The 23,461-nt window shown below is 39.9% G+C and overlaps 1 protein-coding gene across 1 annotated transcript; it reads right to left on the bottom strand.

Annotated features, from left to right (window-relative positions):
• Window positions 1–296: 296 nt before the first annotated feature.
• On the bottom strand, window positions 297–22,197 carry slou (homeodomain transcription factor slouch). The gene is made up of 2 exons (XM_022068835.2): window positions 20,132–22,197; window positions 297–2,952 (listed from the first exon to the last, which is right to left on the bottom strand). The coding sequence occupies exons 1-2, from the start codon at window positions 21,243–21,245 to the stop codon at window positions 2,282–2,284; spliced, it is 1,785 nt and encodes a 594-aa protein (XP_021924527.2). The 5' UTR covers window positions 21,246–22,197; the 3' UTR covers window positions 297–2,281.
• Window positions 22,198–23,461: the final 1,264 nt, after the last annotated feature.

Raw genomic sequence — 23,461 nt, 5'->3', positions numbered from 1 at the left:
GCAGCGCAGATATAATTGCTCACGATTGCTTTAATTGTGTTGATTTTTTCTCACAAGTTGATTAGATTGAAGCTACGTACTTTTTCATCACAAAACCTTGCACTTGGTTTATAAGCTGCGTCTTTTGTTAATATCTTTCGTCTGTAAATTTAACTATAAACAATATTGATCATCTCTAATTGAAAGGTAAATAATCTGAACATTTTGAAAGAAATGAAAAGGCAGTCATTTCGAATTTAGGCAATAAGCCTGCAACCAATTCCAAACTGTAGCCAAGATTGGTCATGATTAAGGATCATACACATGCATGAGTTGAAAAATGGTTTTAACTATTTAAATACAGGATCATTTATTATCAGCGTCACTTAAGTCACAGTATTTCATAATTAGAATCGTAATCCTTTTAAGTTAAAAATAACAAACGAAATAGTAGTTTTATAACAACATTCAGGACATTATGTATAAATAATATTCTATGCTCTCTGCATGATATGAGCGAATGCTTGTTTATTTATTATTCTGTGTAATGAAGTTAACACGCAGCTGTTTAAATACAGCAGTGGACCTATTTGTCTTAGACTCATTATCTCGGTTAGAAAGTGTTTAAAATTGCTGTATTTATGAAGACAATCAACATTATAGCCATGCACAAGGTACTGGGTCGTTATTAGTAGAGGTAACACCTGTTAGTAGGTTATTTTTATTACTTATTTTAATCCAGAAGTGAATATTTGTGAACAGTGGAAGGAATGTTCTGTCAGGTCTACTGATGATAATTGCGTTTTGTCAAGTTTTGATTACTTATACTGACTTACAATTCTATAGATAATAGCACATGAAAATGTTTTAAAATGTGGATGAACGCAAACGTATGTAGGCCTCATACTTGGCAAAGGAAAATTCTTGAACGTTTTCTCATGCGTAAGCTCCTGTTCGAACTCTATACAGTCAATCTTTTCATTTTTGCTAATAAATTAATATGATTACGGTATATTTAACAGTGATGTTGATTGCGATAATAAGTGACAGTATTTAAACTCACATTTGTGTACAAGCAACCAGTATCTTGTGCAAACTAGGTCTAATATGATTGTACACAAGCTATGCGTAATAAGTTACAAACAATTACAGGCTTGCTCATTATCAGCAACTCTCTGAAATGTCTGGTGTATCACGTGTAGGGCTAAGTTACGTCAGACGATGGCCAATAACAAACAGTTTTGTGTAATGAAACCACTAACGAAAGTTACGGAATTATTTGACATCTGTTAGGGCCACTTGCGACAAGAAAACTCAATTTTATCTTCAAGGAAACAAAACTTGTACATCACTGACAATAGATGTATTCATATGTGATTCATATTGGAGCAGATTGTCTCGAATTTTCGTATTTACATTGTCAAAAAAAATCTTTAGTTATGGAAAGAATTTAGGTCCTTTTTTACTGAAGGTTTTATAGTTGTATGAATCATAGGATAATTTACCCTTCTAGGAGTCGTCGAACAAGGCAGCAAACATTAGTCAGAGTTGCATGCCTTTGTCATGAGCTGTATCTCACGATTCTCACAAAACCTTTTTTAGTCGTGTGTGCCTTAAAAATGACAAAGTGACATGCGTCAAATTTTTCACAGACCAGAGAGCTAGATGCCTCTTTCTTAAAGTAATTTTAAGGGAGAGGGAGGCAAATAGTGGGCCTGTCCACGGTGCCAACAATCCAAAAGACAGCCATCTTTAGGCCCTACTAGTGATACATATAAAACTGCTTTAAACGGAAGAAAATCTTTGAGGATTCCGTTGTAATCAGGTTTCCTATTTTTTTTAAAGTTAATTCTTGGAAATCTGTTGTGTAGTTGCATATTGTGGCAGCCTGCAGTTGTCTGTTGCAGTCAGAACTCTGCGTCTAGACGCGCTGACGCCTTCACACAAGAGTTTGGCGGCATCTTAGTATCAGACGCTTTGAAGACTTCGGATGAATAGTCCAAGGAGTCATCTCTCCCCTAACAACAACAAACGAAATGCTGGCAGTAGATCGATTTGCAACGCATCTGTCGATTTGACCGACGTCATGCAGGGCCGATGGTTAAATCTGTCGGGAATTTGTGGCCCGTTGTAATGCGATCCGATTGAGGACGGGGACTCCAGAGAAGCATTTTGTCGTAAAAGTGGGAATTACCTTAACATTTTATCCTTATCCTGAACAATTTGAACTTCTAAGAAAGCGGTAAGCGACTTTCTCAGCCTCCTACACTACAAGATGCTCCTTGAAGAAGCCATCATAGTCTCACGATGAATGCCCCAGCGAGTGGTGGTTGCTCAGATGATGAAAGTACGGGTGTCCTGTGTAGCTCTGCGATGCTGGGGGGCCCGCGCCGGGGGGCAGAGGATACGGATATGGGACGTGGTGAGCGGCCGAATACAACAGTCCCGCGGCCGCTGCGGCGTGCTGGTGGTGAGAGTAGCCCCCTTGAAACGGCGGACCTGGAGGCCCAGGCGGAGGCGGGACAGTGGGACTGTTCACGTCCATACCTGGATTCTGCTTCTTCCACTTAGTCCTCCTGTTCTGAAACCAAATTTTCACTTGTGTCTCCGTTAGTGACAGAGACAAAGCTAGATTCAGTCGTTCGCAGACTGAGAGGTAACGCGTTGTCTTAAATTTGTTTTCCAGTGCTACTAGCTGTTCGTATGTAAACGCAGTTCGCGCTCTTCGAGGTTTACCACCGCCACTACCACTACCACTACCACTTCCGCTTTTACCGTCACTTCCGGTACCACTGTTTCCAATGCTGCCCGCGTTGTTTCCCGACTTCTTCTTCTTGCCGCCTCCGCCGCCCCCACCGCCTCCGCTGCTGTTGCTGCCGTTGTTGCTCTTTCCGTCTCGTTCATCACTGACGTCACTTCCTAGTTCTTCCCTGTTGCTGCTTGTGTCATCCAGATCGTGCAGCAGATCTTTTCCTGCCGATAGAACACAAATACTCTTTGAATACACGATCAGGTTATGTAATGAAGATTTCCGTCTTCTGGGTTGTTGCGCTGTGTAGTCTGGTCGATTCATCGCCCTGATGACGGAGGCAGTATGACCTCTGAAACGTTGGTTAACATCGACCAGACTACACAGCGCAACAACCCAGAAGACGGAAATCTTCATACTCATCGCCCTGATGATGGAGGCAGTATGACCTCTGAAACGTTGGTTAACATCGACCAGACTACACAGCGCAACAACCCAGAAAACGGAAATCTTCATACTCACCGCTGTGATAACCTCAAGTCTTACAGGTTATGTAATGTAGGCGATGTGTTATCAGGCCTGTTTCCTAAAGTTTGCATTCAAATAATGAGCAGGCTATAATTTTTAATTCTGTTTGCATCGTCACCCTGCTTTAGTAATAGAATAAATCAGCGTTATGTAATTTGTTCACTTAGCTAACCCTGTGAAGCCCAGTGGGAACTAGGTTTACCACCTGCCTTAACAATCAGCAAATGCTCATTTAATATTTAAATATCTTGTATGATTCTCACTGTAAACAGCGATTATTTAATTGGATATCGTTAACCAGTTAATATTTGTTATGGTGAATTGCTCTGTTTTCTTTGCGGTATGGACTAAACTCTTAAATATTATTTAGATGTGCTTCGACTTCACTAAGAGTGCAGCCCTCGCTGAAGTGGCAGTAGGAAGACTCGTTTAGCTTGGCGAGACATCCCCCGACACACATAGTTCAGTCGTGCAAGTGTTCGTACTAGCAGGTGAAAGGAATTCTGTGTAGTTGTTAATCAGAGCTGTGTCATATGAAAGACGAATCGACAATGAAACGAACGATTAGAGGGAAGCTTTCGTGGACCATGGAAAGCCAAGGCAGGCGTATCATCTGAGCAACCGCACAGTGACTGATATCCCAAAATCCTCTGTCGGTGTACCCGATGTCCAGTCTGAATTTGATCCTGGATTTCCAGAATATAATTCAGGCTTGTTATTACTTGGCTAATCTGCTCTGTTGAATGATTCGTTGGGGGACATCTGGGAAAAATGTAATCCAGACTTTAGACAAATTAACCATATTTCCGGGAGCAAAAATCGATGATTGAACACCTCTATAACTGACCCCACCTTCAGGGGTTAAAGAGAATGTTTGGCCCTGAAGATGGAGGTAGTATATTTCTCCGAAACGTTGGTATCTAAACCATCATAGAAACTTTTAACGTAAGTTTGCCTGTAGCTGTAAGCACAAGTGTGATTTCAGTGTTTCATAACTTTCTCACTCGTAAGTTACGTTAAGGTAACGAGCCTTTGGGACGAATTTAGTAATGAGTCTTCCTTCAGGCTTCCAACTTGAAACTCTTGTCAGAACTAAAACTCTCAGATATTTTCCGCTATACACCCCCACCCCATCCCAAACCACCCTCTGCACTTTCGCTTGTAAATGGTGAATTTAACTAAACACTTTAGTCTTTAAAACAATCCCCCAAACTGTAATTAACAGCCTAGTCTAATTACTTGCTCTCATTTAGAGAGATTATTAACGAAAACTGTTGAGAACATGAACATGGGTTTGGAGGGTGGGGGGGGGCGCTGTCTGTAAGTGTGTGGGATGGCGGGATCATGCAAATTTGCCGCAAGAAAAGATTCTCTCCGCACAGTAACTCACTCCAGACTACAAGGATCGGGTTTTTGTTACGAGTTTCCATGGAAACAGACTAAGAGTACGGGGAGGAGGGAAGTAGTTAAGATACGGCGACACAAGAGGGAAGGCAAGTTTTGTTTCTTTGCTACAGAGCCAGAATGTTCTATATCCTGCCTAGTGTAGACACAGATGCTGCTATCAAAGTAGGCCTCTCGGCTCAGAACCTACTGTAGGATTAACCGACTCCTTAATCGAGGGTTAATAAAATTAGTTCCCCGATATTATGAAAACCGAAATTTCATTTCTTTGTTAATGAAATCCTCTCTTAAAACTCTGTCCTTACCCGGTTGAGTTCAGTCCGCATTCCATTCTGTAATTTTTCCAATATACGTTTAAATATATCTTCACTAAGGACTGCCAAGCGATATAATTCCTTGGTATTTGCTAACTAAAATATTGTACGAATTTATTATATCCCAGTTGCGTGCTTCGTGTCTCGTCCATCTTGTCTTTTTTTTTCCAACCCCAGTCTCACTATAGAATAAAACCGTCTGTATGTAGATGACGTACAATTCTGTAAATAACACCTAAAAATGTAGGCCCACATAATTGCTGTCATGAAACGAAACATAAAATAATTCCCCTGAAGCTATATCCAGAATCTTTTGGAAAAAAAAATTAATGTGAAAACAGAGAAATGTGTAATTTTCGAGAAAAAAAACATCCTCTGTTATAACAATGCTTCTTTTGAAATTTGGGCTAAGAAAATTTTAATGGCGGTGTATCTTCTATTCTGCAGTCTGTGATAATTAAGCCGGAGCTGCTGTAATGTGTTTTGTCAACACGGCCTGCAGATAAACAGCGGTATTGACGGCTCTGTATTTGTGATGACAAATCTGCTATGTGTTGATAATGACTACGAAATTAAGGGAAAGAAATCCCCATGCACAAAAACATAATTTGTTATGGTAAGTTTACAGAGCGGTCGGTTTTCAACTGTTGCAACTGTTGACCAATTCCGATGTATATGACAACGTAGTATCTATGTAAGATTTGAGGTTTTCGCAGCGGTGAGCCTGAAGATTTCTGCCGTGTAGTCTGGCAATAACCCAGAAGATACCAATCTTCAACGTAGTATGTATTCTTTCAGTTAATTTAAAATGTATTTACTTCATTATTTTATCTCTAAATCCCATAAATGAGGGGATAAAGTATGGATAAACAATTTTGAAATATAAGTTAAATAGAATAGGGATGGTGGGAGACCCCTACTGTGTGTTTAAAATGGGCACAGGTACGAGTGGACTAATATTTGGCGACAAGTATAAATTATGAAACTTCTCATTTTGTGGATTGGTTTAATATCTTTATCTATCCAAGGTCCAAATATTCTCGCCAGCATAAGCCCTCAACTACAACATATTATTTCCTTGCAGCACAAGACCAAATATCAAGCCAGTTCTTATCTTTGTCATGGCGTCCACTTTGCCATTTCTGTCCACCCAATCTCCTATTCAATGTATAGGCAGGTTGTCTTAAAACCTAAAAGAGCACCGAACCACAAGAGAGTTTCTGAACTACTGCGACAGGACACATTTGTTTCATTCCGATCCCTCGATCACACAGACACGTGCGATGACACGTGTCGGCAGTGGTTAACACCAGCACGAGCGTGTTTAACAAAGTAATTCACATCAATTAAATATAAGGAGATTATCAATAATAACGGCATCATAATCTACCGATGTTTTTACAACTCTGCAGAAGCGTCCGGACAGGAAAGCAACTCTGAAGATAACTTGCGCTTGTATTACCGACGGATTTATCTCCGGATGCTAAAAGCCGGTGTTTAAAATCGACCACTCACCCCCGTCTAATGTATGGAGCATTAATTTCAACCTCTCATACGTGTTCATGAAATTATAAGTAACATTTCAAGGCCGAATGATAATTATATTTCCACCAGCTTATCGTTCAGTAATTCTGCATTTTATACATAGACTCGTATTTATGTATCATATCATTATCAGATATTTTACCACGGTGGTCTAGCGGTCAGAACACTAGCCTTGTAAGCCTGGGGTCCCGGGTTCAATTCCCGGTGGTGCTCAAATTTATAACTTGTGTTGGGCAAGGCCGTGGTCTAGGCATCACGGAGTTTTCCTCCGGGGGCTTCCCCGGTTTCTCCGTGGCATCCCAACAATTACTCCACTCACACACAGAAGAAGGCAATGGCAAACCACTTCTGATCATCTCTGCCAAGAATGTATATATGTATGAGCAGGTCCTGACAACCTGAAGAGGTTGGAAGGATCCTGTTCATGATATATGGACCTGTCGTCAGACAGAACACTACAAATAATAAAAAAAATCATTATCAGATTAAACGGAGATTATTTTCTTAAACTGTGTTAACCAATTGATCGTTGTAGTGAAGTGTTGTGTTTTCTTTGCGGTAAGAACTGTATTTTTCAAAATATTTAGACGATCTTAGAATGCAGAGGGTGAAGACAGCTATTACTCGCAGATTTTCAGAAATTAATGACATTGATGCTGTGAGATATTAAAATATTTCGTGGTGTCCTAACACTTGGAAAGGTAAAGATTACTGCGGTAATATAAAGATGGAGTTGTGACGGTCTTGCTCTGGCCTTGCACAGTTGAGATGAGAGACTGGAGACCAAGACACTTGAACACAATACCGTTGTACCAAATGAGAGCGAAAAGGATGGTAAATAGCAGAAGAGGCAGCAAGAGTTTCTAATGGAAGCACAGGGTTAGAGATATTTGCTGTAACTAATTTAATAATTATTGTTGATTTAAGCCCCGCCATCTCATCTCTTCTCTCTCCGTTCTGGAGGGACGGAGCAATTCAGTTGATGAGTCGCTCGTAGTGGCTCTGCAAGAAGACACGGAACTTTGTGGCAAATCGAGAGGCGAACGAACGGTTACTGTGAAATAACGCTGACAGTGGTAACAGACAAACGATTGAGCTAACTGGACAACTAAGTAACTGACCACCTATTCCACCATCGAACTAAACAAATAGGTGAGGGTCTAGCTAATTAACTAACCAACTGAATGGCCAACTAAATAACTAGATAGCTTGACCTATTTTTTAACTAGTAAATTAAACTGACTAGTAAGGTCGTGGTATAACCTAGTTACAAGTGTTTTGTAAGTTAAAGGTCCTGGGTTCCAAAGTCGTACTATATCTAATATTGACTTAAGTCTTTCTCAGATATTTTGGAATAGCGCCTTAGAATAAGCCACGGCGTATTTCTGTCGCCTCGTAAATCTAGTAGTAGCACAATACAGTGCAAGATTTGTAGATGACAAAGTGCCATCAGATCAGTTACTTTTGAACACCATCTTACGCCATGCTACAAGAACTATAGCTGAACAAAAAATACATTGGCCATTGTCGTGAGTCAGCGCAGTCGTGATCACAGCTTTATAAATAGCCGGGTACAGTTTATATCTTGCTGTCTGCTCAACGTTTCGTCTTAACCAGTCCATCTTCAGGCGCAAACGGTAGAATGCATGAGTGTTATTTCACCTGGTTAGGTCAAAACATGTAGTAGACAGCAAAATAGAAGTTGTGACACTTGTATTATTTCACAAATTACGTCTACTTTACTAACGTCCATCTTAATATTATCATCCGATCTACGCATGAACCTGTATGTTACTAGTGACTTTTCCCCATGGGGACCTCGGACCAGCACAGTTTCCTCTTAAGCAAACACGCCGTTGGCCTGCGCTACGCACCCTGTCCACTTCGTCCTTCGTGATTTAATCACCCTTACAATGGTCTAGGCCAGCATACCTCGGCACATTGGTTTGTAGCTACAAGGTTTTTGGTGTGCCGAGAATATTAAGAACAGATTGTACATTCGCACGTTAAGTCAGAAAAATGAAATATTTTGTGTTTCTTGTGAAACACATTGAGGAACGCTGGCCTGAGCGTGGTAGTTGAATAGTGTAAGTTTTTCTACACCTGCTTTTAATAATGAGACATTTTCGACTTCATCTTGACAAGGAAACAGTGAGCACAGTGTGTGGCGTTAAATAGGAATGAAAGGAAATAAGGAAGAAAGGGAAAGTGGAGTGGTACAAAGACGCTGAGCCCGGGGGAGTGTTGAGCTGAAGAACTTGAGCTGTTCCTCCAAGAGCTCCTTGGACACACTGGCCTTCGCGTGGTAATTTTCTGAAGCCCTCGGTTGTAGTGTGCTTCTCCCGTCGAAGGACACAAGACACAATTAAAAGGAAAAATTATTGTTCCTGACGACATTTCGCTGTAAAAATTCCGGCTACATTTATTCAGCGAGATTTCAGGTTCTCGCCCGACGGCGAGTATAAAAATGGCTGTCTTCTGAGCTGTTGCGCCGTGCAGTCTGGTAGACGTTTATCGACGTTTCAGAGATTTTACTGCCTCCATCATCAGTTCAACAACTCAGAAGATAGACATCTTTATCCTATTAAAATACTACATGGGGGGGGGGGGTTTCTGTGCCTGTCCGAAATTCCTCTTGACTTCCTAATCTCTATATAATTACACTAATTAATGAAAACGGTATGCATATTACGTCAATGGAGACCACCAAAGTTTGCCACATTATGACACCTGTAAAGGCGCAATCCATAACGGAGTACAGTTTTAACACGCGTTTTTCTCATTTTGGTACTGAAATTTCCAGCTGTTCAGAACACTTTTGATGAAAGCGTTAACGTCTTATTTTACACACATGTACAGCTGGAATGCATTTCGATCCAACTTTTTTGAATGTCCGTAGTTAAAGGTCACTAAAAGACCACAAACATTATCTGCGATTCTCGTGCTGTACTGTTTAGTTTGACATGAACGAGTTTCCGATGGAATGGAAAAGTTTCAAACAAAGGGTCTTATTGTATTTAAATAACTTATTTTATGGATCACAAAGTATTCCATAAATTAATTAAGCCCTGTGCCATGATTTCTCACGTTATATTTAGGATAAAATATTTATAAAACTGAACGTTTACTAATTAGGCAAACGTCATTTTATTGAACATTTACAAATCATGAGTTATGCCAGTAATTAAATATCACTTAGAACTTTGAAGCCCTTAATTTAAGTAAATAATATTTATTGATACATTTCTTGCCTGAAAGAAAACGTAAAGCATCTCCATTACAAGCATAAATTAGTTAAAGCTATTTAGTGAAATAATCGCTGAGATGTATGTGAAACCGTTACATATTCTGTGGTAAAATACGTAGGTACTGAGTTTAAAGTAAAGTACGTTATGCATGTATGTCACCATTGTGCTCTCAAGAGTTAACCAACAGAGGGTTATGAATCATTCACGAAAAACAGATACATAAATACAGCGCGTAACAAATACTAACAAATCCTGTATCCACACTGTGTGACCCTAACCCCAGAGTGGCACCTAGCCACAGTACAAAGCCACTCCCGACGCCCTAGCAACCATAGTCCCTCGCGTTGCTGTGACCAAATAATTAGCCAGACTAGGTTATATAAGCCAGTAAACACAGCAACTTAAATATTTAGAATTTACAATTTATTATCCAGTTTGGTTCAGAGTACCTTATCACCGTGTCCTGTCTAACACTTAAGACAGAAATACATATCACATATGCCTGTTGTAGTACAAAATAGTACAAGATGATGGGTGAAACTTGGTCTTTCACAGACCAATGCAGATTGAAAGTGTTTAATAATGAAGTGCTGAGGGGATATCTGGACCCAAATTAACAATCTATCGGGTAAAAGGCACATATTGAGGAGCTTCACAATTGAACAATTTCGTCTGATATAATCAGGGTGATAAAATAAAGCTACACTTAGATGTATGATTTGAGGTTTTCACAGCGGTGAGTATGAAGATTTCTGTCTTCTGGGTTGTTGCGCTGTGTTGTCTGGTAGATGTTTACCAATCGCCCTGATGATGGAGGCAGTATGACCTCAGAAACGTTGGTAAACATCGTCCAGACTACACAGCGCAACAACCCAGAAGACAGAAATCTTCATACTCATCGCCCTGATGACGGAGGCAGTATGACCTCTGAAACGTTGGTAAACATCGACCAGACTACACAGCGCAACAACCCAGAAGACAGAAATCTTCATACTCATCGCCCTGATGATGGAGGCAGTATGACCTCTGAAACGTTGGTTAACATCGACCAGACTACACAGCGCAACAACCCAGAAGACAGAAATCTTCAACACGTAAATGTTCGGGACGTGTGACAAGCAAAGCGCAGAAGAAAATGTCAGAAAACTTAAATTGTTATCGCAAATGGAAAAATCCGTTTAGTGGTCGTAGTCGTAGTTGAGGGGAAAGTGTGTAGTGGACTCGATTATCTTACGATAGGGCTTTCGTAGTGAATCGTCGGAGTCTATAATGCATGTGAGGGAATTCCTTGATCAGCTGAGTAAGTATAAGATAATTGTCTTTTCAGTTTTGCGCCGTGTGATCGCCCTGATGATGGAGACGGTAGTAATGTCTGGAACGTCGGTAAACGTCTACCAGACTACACGGCGCAGCAACTCAGAAGACAGCCATCTTCATACTCGCCGAGGTAAGAACCTGTAAACACACTTAGCAGAGTAACTATTCCACTTTTCAATGAAACCGTACACAGTGGAATTAATTGATTGTTTAGGACAAAGTTAGTCAGTGAGTTAATAAGACCAAATTAAAAGAGACATGTAGAAAATGACAATCATCTCCTTGATGTAGGCCCTTTTAGTGGGATATTTTACAGAAGATTCAGTAAATATTATCAAGAATTTTTTATAATAAACACGTGCTGAATAAACTCGTGGCAGAGAACATTAATGAGATATGGAAACAAAGGATAACAGCTGAAAATTAGAAATGTATAAGATTTTAAGCGGATGCAGACTTTTACATGGTTACAGAAAATAAGAAATATTGAAATACGTGTGAGATTGAAGATTGATATTACAGTTGAAGAGATTTGGCCAGCTGCTTGTAGGAGGAAGATTGTAAGTTCAAGTAGAGGAAATAAGCAGAGGATGGCGTGAAATTATTGCTATAAATTATATCTGAGAGATGAATATTAAGAGGAACACCGAATTAAAGAGACACTGGAAACAGAATACTGAGGCTGTTACAAGAATCAAGTTGCCCAGTCCACGAAGACAGGGAAAAGAATATATGATCTTCGCGTAAAATAGTTGCTATAAGTCTATCAGTTGATTTTTCTTTCAAATTAAATGTTTCTTTGAAGACTGTTAAAACATTTCGTAGGACACAAATATTTTGACCTAGAGGAAGAACACAAATTAACAATTAGGATAATACATAACGAGGAACTTTGCGATTCACATTGGTATTTTTAAGATACTGAAATGTAGAAGATTACGAAAGCTGGCATATTGCTCTAATGGGAGAGACAAATCTTCCATACAGAATTTTGGTGTGGCAACCTCTTGGAAAGCGTCCACTTGGAAGATGAACAAACGGATAGGGCGATAATTTTAAGATAGATCATCGGGATATAAGGGCTGTGAGGGTGGGATGTGGCTGGCTAGGATAGTAATTATTGACAGTTTTGGTGTTAGAGGTGTTCTGCTACCAGAGAGCTTGTCTTTTGCAATTTCTTATATTTTTACATTATTTTATTTGTATCGTAATAAGAATTGTGCAATTCTTATTTCGTTTTTCTGTATACGTACAACATTCATATTTCAGTACATTGTGCAACCTTTCTGTAAATGGAGAGCAAATAAATAGGCCCAAATATCGTTCGTATTGCGGAAACTCCATCGTTGATAACCGGAAGTGACCATTAGGCTGATAAAGGAACCTTTCAAAGTGCACTCGAATGCAATATGGGTTGGATAATTTTTAAAGACGTTATTTGCATACCTCGTGGCATTGATGTTCGTTTGATGCCCTTAGGTTGCAAATCTATTGCTGTGAAGTCACACTGTACAAAGTCATAAAATAGCTCTTTTTGGTAAATATGCGCCATATGAAAAAGATAATTCTAAATAAAGCTTTAAGCCCTGTACTTTATGTTAACACTCTTTGTGCGATGTCTTATTTTCTTCAAATAACTGATAAATTTGTAATTGCGTTTAATGTAAAGTAGGGGAACATTAGGATCTGAGGTTCTCACGGCAGTGAGTACGAAGATGGCTGTCTTCCCGGTTGTAGTGCCTTGTACTGTGATAGAAGTTTACCGACGTTTCAGAAGTCCTTGCTGCTTTCATCATCAGTGCGATAGGTTTCCACGGCGCTACAACCCAGAACACCTTAGTGGAATATTAGACAAACTTTAACAAAAATTATAATTGTCATCGTTGTGTATAACCCCAACATAAATAGACTTAGCTTAGTCATGCAAATGTGTTCAGTACTTTCGGAGAAAAATGACGTGTGCTGACAGAGAGAGGTATTCACGAATCCCAGTATCTACTTCTGATATTAAATTTAAATTTGTATTATTTTGTTAATGAAAATTATTATCTTCATGTTTGCTTGGCGTCAGACGAAATTTAAGAATATCAGCCAATAGGCTGAGTTGAAAAGACTGAGGCCTTATCCGTCGTAGACTATTTCAAAGTGTGATTGCAGCCTTCGCCTTTAATCTAGAGAAGGCAGTATAAATCTCACTACTTGATTCTAAATGTCTGTACCATGGCTTTGAAAGTATTGAAAAAATTGGTATATTTCTTTTGTGGAAGAGCGATTACTATGTAGTTCAAGATATCGACATATGGCGATCTAATATACGTGAAATATCATCAAAATATAATTGTTCAGATTAAATGTTATTTTTATTTTTAATTTCTTGTTTTATGCGCTAACAGTTACAAATGACCAATGTAGCTGAATCGACTATAAACCCAGCAGTCAGTCTTATTGTGTCCTCAACAGAGATTCAAAACAGCTGATCTGGAATAATCGCATGTGCAATGATATTAGCTAGGAAGTTTACATCTGCCATTTGACATTTCATGCAAATGAAGCTAATTGACCGTTTAAGTAGAGATCTAATTTAAAGCAAAACAAACATGATTTTACCATTATTTAACTATTACACGGTGAGTATAAACATTCATGTAGGCCCAATTGCATTGCATTTATTGGAACATCCATTTATAATTGAGTTGTGACAATAATACAAAGGCAAATTATGGCTAATAATCATAACCGTATAATGTTTCTAACTGAAATGTAGATCGAAACTCTGAAACTAGACATATGCATTATCGTTTTCAATTACCACTAACTTCGTTTGTTTTCAATCGTTAGAAATCATATGATATGTTCTGTATGCTAATATAGTGACATAGCTGTATGACAACCCAACTGATTGCTAGTTTTTTAGTACGGTTGTTCGTTTAACGATGATATATCAACAGTTTGGGTTAGCCTACAAGTCATAAGCCTTAATTATTATTATTAATAGTGTTCTGTATGACGACAGGTCCATATGAACAGGATCCTTCCATCCTTTTCTCGGACTGGGACCTGTTCATATACGTTCTTGGCAGATGATCCAGAAGTGGTTTGCCATTGCCTTCTTCTGTGTGTGAATGGAGTAATTGTTGGGATGCCACGGAGAAACCGGGGAAGCCCCCGGAGGAAAACTCCGTGTTGCCTAGACCACGGCCTTGCCTAACACAAGTTATAAATTCGGGCACCGCCGGGAATCGAATCCGAGACCCCAGGATTACAAGGCCAGCGTTCTAACCGCTAGACCACCGTGGCATTCATAAGCCTATGTCGAAATAAATATGGAAGGAAGTTTGCGAACGAATAGGTGGATGAAAGAGATTGTGACGTATCAAAGCTTTACAGCAAGCTTAAACTTGAACTAACGGAAGAAACAAAAACACTTACTCAAAATATTCAGTACTCTACCGGGTTTTAAACCAGTAACCTCTCAAATGAGAGTCAAACACACCTCAGTTTGTTCTAGTTAGGCCTGATGTATCTTAACCCTTGAGGAAATCAGCTAACGTTTCGGATAATGTGCACGAGTATTTTAGTTCGTGTATAGATTCCGTGGCGTAAGAGCCCTCTGAGAGCCAAAGCCGACTAACTTGACTGCTGGCCTCACGTTCACATGCCTAAGCAGAGGTGAACGATCATCCAACCAGATATAGGCTGTATAGATTAGGCTTGTGTTAACTTCTGTGGAGAAATCTGTTGGAAGACGTCAGCTTGGAAGACCGAGCTGAAGGTAGGGGGATAACATTAAGATGGATTTAGGAACGTAGGTTGTGAGGGTCGGATGTGGATGGAACTTACTCAGAATCGTGTATAACCGCAGGCTTTTGTGGGACTTTCAGCTCTGTCGAACCTTTGGGTCCTGCTACCAGAGTTGGATCTTGTAAAGAAGGTTGTTAACATGACAGATACGATCGATCCTATCTAAAGGCGGTCTTTGGCACTAGCAGTTTTTCGGTTTAGAGAATTGATTATCCCTAGGTCAGTTGCATTCATGCGCCTTGCTCTGAAACATTATCACAAGACATTAAATATCAAGTAATGTATTATATGGAGAACAGGCTACTGGTTAAAATATCAGCTTTCAACAGAGATTAAATATTGAAATGGAGGATAACAGGCCTACTTAAAAGAAAATGTAATTTATATAACTGTCAGATATTAGTCCCTTTTGTGAAAATTGGTAAATCAATGAGACAACGATGAACATATAGATCTGAGATAAAGGTAAAGTTCCCGATGATTAATTAAGCATCATGCAGACATATGGGGAGTGGAGATTAGCACTAGATGCAGGTAATAGCAGTCTTTACTAATTTTCGTCTACTCATCGGCTTGTTGAACCGAGTGTTAAAGTTTTCCAGCTCTGATTAATAATAACCTCTTTACCTTAAAAGCTGTATCCTACTTATAGGCTGTCCGGAGATGAAACGTGATGGCTCTAATATGTTATATTTTATCGAATTTAAATAGTTCAGCAAATATCTGTTCTAGTTTTTTTAATTATATTACACGTGTTCTCTCTAAGTTAATAGAAATTTGTATCCCTACTCTGATATTTCACATTTCCTTACAGGCCATATTGTTAGTAAGACCTAATGTTCTTTATTTGAGTATTTCTAATATTTTATTTGTTTATCAGTTATGCGTTGTTGAACTGTACTATAAAGACTATTACGGAACAACAGACTACAAAACGAGACTACAGTGAAGTGTCAAGAATAGGATTATCATAAATTATGTACGTGATTCTTATAGGCGTGATAGTCGTACATTCACACCTAATTTTGGGCGAAGGCTTGATTTGGTGTGACGTGAGATATTGAATTAGGCCCTGTATTTTAAGGTACAGCCACGTGGAATAGGTTGAGGAAAGCAGGGTTCACGCCGAAGCAACTTGCAAGAAACAACAGGCGATACAGATCAATGTTGCTTGTCAGCAATATCGCTTTTAAAATTATTGCTCGCGATAATTGTGGAAGGGAAGTTACCTACTGTATCGGCGAGAGATACATATTGCCTATCGCTATGGAGGGGGATTATTTTTTGTGGCTGGTTGCATCGCAGAAAGAATCATTTTGTATATAGCGAAATATAGTGGGAAATAATTATGACTACTTATGAAAAATAAACTTTTAAATTGGTGCGAATTATAGAATAACCTATGAGGTATGCAGTTATCATTTCCTTTACCGATATTTTCACAAACTAACAATTTGATCGCCTTTTCGCAAATACACAGGCAATATGATATCGCATATCGCCCGTCGCTTGTTAAATGTTGCTAGTTTCTTCAATGTGGATCTTGCCAAATACAGTTAAATGGTTTAAGCCCTATTTGAACAGCTGCCTAATTAGATAGATAATTAAACACATAGGTCTACTTGCTTTGTAACTGGGTGTATCCTTGAACTTTTTATAACTGTTCATTTCATCAAAAATTCCGTGCTCTTAGGCTATGGAACTCGCGGGGCCGCTGTCGTCCTCACGAATGACCGCTGTTGAGCGATGTGGTATACAAGTTCGACACTTGAAACACTACACAAAAGAAGGACATGAAGACTAACACTCTGGAACCGTATCAAATAGACCCAGTGACGTCATAGCCATGGGGATATATCTTGACAGTAGCTTAAATAATCCTCGCTATAAGTTGATGATCCTATGATCCTATTTATTATTCGTAATCCCCTATCTACGGTAGGATTGCGTTTTATTGCCGAGTAACGTCATCGCTATCTTGAGCAGGGATCAGACAGTCTTCCGATTCAGTTAACAATCTCTCCCTGTACCCTATTGAGGAAGAGTGGTTTGTATCGCTCGTGTGTGCAAGTTCAATGGGTTGTGACCTGTCGGTCTGGTAGCATAGCGCAGACCTTCTTCCATGGTAACGTCATGGCTTCCGATGAATCTCAAAATCCAGCATTCCACCGCAGTGAACATTTCAGTGGTCTTGGTCATACGTTTATTTTATTCATGGCAGAGCAGCGTCATGGCTATGCTGCTATTAGGCACTGCGTTCAGTCCGGATAATTGCGGTGGACTATCATCAGACGTCTTGATAGGTAGGACCAAATAGCATTCTCTCTATACCCGATACAGGCGTAATTGCAACGGCGATGTCCTCCGGGTTCTTGAAACTGTAGAAGTTACGGTTAATCCTTACCGTAGGCTATTCGTTTATAGACCTAATAGCTGTAGCAAAATAAGATGGACTTCTGAACCTCGTTTGTGTCAGCTGGTTTTAGTTCAGCCATGCGAATATGAAGTTGGTAGCTGTTAAGATGGAAGGGACACGTTTTACTCCTTACTTCGAATTTTTGTGCGAGCTTCAGTTTAAAACATTCTTAACTAAAGTATGCCAGAAGAGGGTGAATTTGAAAAGTCCTCTCAGATTAAGCTGTGAAGTACAAGATGTAGGTAGGATCTGAGGTTTCCAGATGCAATGTGCATTACTGCACATTCTTGAAATTAACGACTGCTTAATACAGTAGAACAATTAAGTTAACTGTACATTGGATATTTCAGAACAGTTAGGCCCTTTACTTGTGACCTGTAACAAAGTGTAGACCAACTGCAGTTGAAGACTTTCAAATTATGAACAATAACTTACTGTGTATTATTTGAGGTTTTCACACCGGTGAGTATGAAGATTTCAGAAGAGAGAAATATGCAATAACTTACTGGCAAAACGTGATGCATAGTAATTATTTGCATGGCCAATAAACTCTTTACCTTTATAAATACCAATGATTCATTAGGTTTATCGCCTATCCTGAGTGTTACATCCAGTTTGTACCCTCATGCTGCATGCTATTAAGATACGTTTTAACATTACCTCTTCACGTACATCGGCTATCCGGGTCGGGATCCGAACCCAGGATTTCCCGAGCTACGAATCAGGATTTTAAACAGCTCGACGCTACGTTTGGTAAAATGCTGAACGTTGATTGGATTTTGTGTTAAATCCACCTCAGAATTTTCCAAGATAGACGTACATGGCAACTATTGCAACATTAGAGGACATTGCCGGATGTTGTCGTAATAGGTTTTAAACTCGAGAAATATAAATGGGTACACAATTTAGCCTGGATACAGTTGGTTGAAGGAGGATGAGGAGACAAAGAAGCTAAGAGGATAACTGATATTTAATGGACATCTGACGAAGGATTGCATTTAGAATATTACATTTGAATTTATATCGATTATACACCTGAAGATGGTTCATTGAAAACCGAAACATGTCGTGAAAAAGGTGATTCTCTAATTGTAAATCGAACATTTCGATAGAAAGAGCATCATTTTAATATATTTTAAATATTAAATGTTAATTGTAGTAGTAATATTTTAATATTTAATAAAATATTTTATTGTGATTAGACGGTTAAAATTAAACAATTATAATCATCACAATATGACGCAACATTATCATCTCATCTAAAGAAGCTAAAGGAAAGTATTTCGTTGGGTAAACGCATTGCCTTGCTTAATCTCTGAATAGAATACAAATAATGAGAGAATAAAGGACCACATCTGTGTTAGGAAGATAATCATGAATGATAACTTCTTTGTAAACAATATCATTCTTCACACTGAGAATATAACACACGTAGGCCTAACTATGTCGTCGAATGAACAAGAAATGCCTAGGCTATTATTTATTTAACATTAAAAGGTGTTTCACACGTTTAAGTCACCACTTGCATTTAGAAAGTTAAGCGTTTCCTAATGTCAAAGAAGAATGTTTGTGGGATGTATTTGAAACATAGGCCATATAACTAAAATGTAAATAGGCCTATGGGCTTAAGCTGAGGAATTGGATGACAGTCTTGAATAGAAACGGGCCATTTCACTCGACATGTCTCGTTGCAATTAGAAATTACGACCTTATGATTAACTGTGTTTCAAAATAGGCTATGACCACTTCAATCCACAACCTCACAGCTTATCGTAGTTTTGGGGCTTATCCCATAACAGATTTTTCATTTGACACCAGGTCGGAAGTTGGCCTAACTTAAACGAATTTTGAGGCAGCCCAACGAGTTTCAGCTGCTCAGAGAACGTAAGGACAACATGAAAGAAAATGAATGCGTAATGGGGAATTCCCGTGTCGGTTCCGTTATTTTATTTCCGAAAATGCTGAACGGATTTCCATTAATTCTAGTGTTAGGAGTACACTACACGTCATAATTTATTATATGAACTTGGACTATTTTCTGTTTTTATCGGTAAAATGTCACACATTCTTCACGTGAAGTTTAAATTGAACTTGGTCGCTTTCTGAAAGTAAGTCAACGGACAAAAATTTGCTCTCAATAACTTAGGCCCAAACAACTTTTGTTTAATTTTTTTTTTTCTGCATGATAAATATTTAACGAGATACAATGACAAATAATTACTGTCTATGGAATGCAATGCAATGGACCTTATTTGCCAGAGTGTAGTTTAACCCCGCAACAATATATTTGGACCTGCAGTAAATGAACGTGTGAGACGGGAGATTTAAGGTTTTCACTAAGCCGACGTTTCACAGAGGTGCTTGCTGCCTTCATCACCAGAGCGATGAGAAAACCGCGCTAGAGGAATTGGTGAACTACCATACTATAGGACACAAGGAAACAGATGACAGCAGATTTCAGCATGAGAAACATTAAGGCACTTAAAACGATGAAGAATTTAAATGTATTCCAGTGAAATAGCCTAAGTGAACAGCATACTCTTCCGCTGTCATCGTTTAGAATTATAAATTTAGGCTTGTTTTCCCGTAATCTCTTCCTGTCCCAACAAACATTTCGACGTCTGTCCCAGAACTCATTGTCTACCCACAGCCGCCACCTTCGTTAGCTGTGACTTAAATTGCGGTCTCTCTTGTACAGACTAATCGTTGTTTATCGAATGTCGATAACATAGGACCGTTAATTCGTGTCTTAAAGTAACATTAGTGCCGAAATGAAAGTGTTTCGTTATGTGAGCAGTGACAGCGTCTTCACCCATATCTTGCCACTTACCTGAGTTGTCGTCGGTCCGGTCCGGGGAAGCCGTGTCGAGGTGCGGGCGCCAACAGCAGGCCGTTGCCGATACGTGGCCGCCAGGCTCGCCCGCGAGGCGCGGAACAGCCACCAGCCGACCGACCGGTTGCTGTAACGGACCCCGGCCCGTGAACTTGGTCGGGTCTAGGATATTCTCCACAGAAAAGGCAAGATTTCTTCGCCCGTTGCTGGCGGTTGTGGTCGATGGACCTCCACCACTATTACCGCCCACTGACAACCCAGACCCCACACTCGACACACTCTCTGACCTATAGTTAGACCTTGAGGTCTTGTCCAGAACGTTCCCTGAAGTATCACCTTTTGGCGAGGACGACAATGAATTTGTATTGCACATAACAGGAGAATGCGAGTCCATAATTTCTGAAGTCTGCATCAGCCTGTGATTTGTTAACATTAAATGCGCGTTCGAATGATGCCTATTTGTCAAGTCTACTGGGGACGACAGAAGATCATTTCCTTCCTGATCTTCATCTTCTACGTTCAGTTCTTCTTCTTCTTCACTTTCGTCATTCATTTGAAGATCCTCCTCGTCTCCTTCCACGCCCATATCCTGCTCTGATTCTATTTTTTCTATCAGTGCTTTAGTCTCTGTCACGTCGTCTTCTCTGGTGCCACGAAAGTGCCTGGATCTATTATTTTCATCTCTTTGGAGTTCCTCTGCATCGCTGTGGTCAGGCTGCGGACTCGCGGCGTCTGTGCAACTCATCCCCGACGCCTGATGCATTTTGGTAACTGACGAAACGTCCACAATAAGCTTATCACTGTCTCCTCTTACTATATCGATACTTCTACTTCGACTTTCTAATGTCTCGACATTTCTCACTCTAGTGTCGATGCTGGAAGGAACGGAAGGTGTTTCGCTGTTCTGGATCCGGTGAAATTGATGATGACCAAAGGCCAAAAGTCGTGGAGGAGTTGACGATCGGATAGAACCGGACGTTGAATTGGTTCCGGAAGGATTTTGTTGTAAGATTTGCTGCTGCTGTTGTGTTAGTGACTGTGTTTGTTGTTGTTGTTGTTGCTGCTGAGTTTGATGACACATGAGTCGTTGCATCATCATCATCGTCATCATGCTGTTATTCTACTGTTTGTGGCTTCACACGCAATTGATTTAACTGTTTTTGTCAGAAGCATTCTCGAGGTTTAAACACAATCTTCATGGCAGACTATTACTCTGGTGTGTTACACGTAATTTTAAATCGGTATCAATTCTCGAATATAAACGAAATTAGAATTCCTTTACGTGGCGTCGTAACGTGATGGCTGAACTTGTAAAATCACTAGGAATTGATGTGATTTATTTACAGGCTACAACTTGTAGCCTATATTTAAACTGTGTTCGCATTCAACAATTTTAAATCAGCCCTATAAGTACGTCTGTTCATAAGTTCCATGAGTAATTCGTTTTCGTGATTCATATGTTATAGGCCTCTAAAGTAAAGGAAATATGCCTTTCGTTTTTTAGTTCAGCGAAAATTATTCAACACTTCCAACAACATACTAACGTTAAAATGTTCGTGTTACGTATCTCCTTTAAGCATCACCGATAAGATACAAAAAACGACCTTTTAAATGGCCATACGCCTAATTCTTAGAATTACACACCCATACCTACATTACCAGGCGTAAAGGAAGGCCTCTGCAGAGTGTCAGAGCTGAAGACTTGTCACTGTAACACATTCTACTTCACTGTCATGATGTGTCCACTGTAACTTCAGTCGTTTTCAGCTCGAATCTATCTTTTCTTGCCACTCGAATATTCTTAACCCATCTTTAAAAATCGAATGTTTAAATAACACAAGACACACAACACGTTGAAACCATTTGTTAACATGTTATTATATAAACCTGATTCCACACAGCTGTAAGAGACATCTGGAAAGCAGATCATTCGACTAAATTACTAACAAAAGCAAAACGATTCTCGCAGCTTCCAAAGCTGTATCCTCTCAATCAGACACTAAGTGTAGTATCCGCATGCACACACGAGGTACGACAGTCTTTCCCCTCCTCCCTTCCCCTCCTCGAAGTGACACTCCAGCAGCAGGAGCAAGCTTTAACACCCAACAAAACATGGCCGAGTAAAGTAGAGATTCATCTCCCTATACTAGCGATGATGGAGCATCTTGGAGTAGGAGAGAGGGGAGGGAGGGGTGGGCAGTGATGATAGCGCCGAACAGCTGGACCAACACGCGAAGCTGAGCGGCGGGGGAGAAGCTCCTGCCATTGGCTATGGTTGCCGAATGCTGGGTTCTTATTGGTGGAGAGTGTAATGTTTAGAAAGGACGGTGGGGAAAACTGAACGTAATAGTGTAATGGGATTGGTTGATTTTTAGAAACCCCGGAAATCGGAAGTGAAATTTTTGAGTGTGTGTGAGGAAGAGAGTTTGTTGTCTCTCGCGGTTTTGTGGTTATGCAGAGAGACAGAGGGAGATGGTAAACGCATTGAACTTGGAGATCAGCTCAATGTCTTCATAACACCTCCTGTAATTGCAGTGTCCACACATGTCAGTTGGAATCTTGAACTGAAAATTGTAGACCAAATTGAAGGCTCTTTAAATGATGCTGCCAAGGTTGTGAGCAATAATTTAGAAGGAAAGATCAAATTATCCTGACCTTTAAAATCCCTGTCTTAAGAAAATTAAATCGACTCTGTATTAAAATTAAGAACAACCTACGCAACAGCAGTTTCAACAATAATAATTATTACTTTGTGTGTTTTGAGGTTTTCACAGCGGTGAGTCTGAAGATTTCTGTCTTCTGGGTTGTTGCACTGTGTAGTCTGGCCGATGTTTACCAACGTCTCAGAGGTCATACTGCCTCCGTCATCAGAGTATGAAGATTTCTGTCTTCTGGGTTGTTGCGCCGTGTAGTCTGGTAGAAGTTTACCGACGTTTCAGAGGTCATACTGCCTCCATCATCAGGGCGATGAAGATTTCTGTCTTCTGGGTTGTTGCGCTGTGTAGTCTGGTCGATTTTAACCAACGTTTCAGAGGTCATACTGCCTCCATCATCAAGGCGATGAGTATGAAGATTTCTGTCTTCTGGGTTGTTGCGCTGTGTAGTCTGCTCGATGTTAACCAACGTTTCAGAGGTCATACTGCCTCCATCATCAAGGCGATGAGTATGAAGATTTCTGTCTTCTGGGTTGTTGGGCTGTGTAGTCTGGTCGATGTTTACCAACGTTTCAGAGGTCATACTGCCTCCATCATCAGGGCGATGAGTATGAAGATTTCTGTCTTCTGGGTTGTTGCGCTGTGTAGTCTGGTCGATGTTAACCAACGTTTC

This window comes from Zootermopsis nevadensis, unplaced genomic scaffold (genome assembly GCF_977971745.1).
Source record: "Zootermopsis nevadensis isolate Lab colony 2312 unplaced genomic scaffold, Znev_1.0 Znev_ptg000017l, whole genome shotgun sequence".
Classification (NCBI taxonomy): domain Eukaryota; kingdom Metazoa; phylum Arthropoda; class Insecta; order Blattodea; family Termopsidae; genus Zootermopsis; species Zootermopsis nevadensis.
Note: the sequence above shows the minus strand (reverse complement) of the source record. Positions and strands in the feature narration are given on the sequence as shown.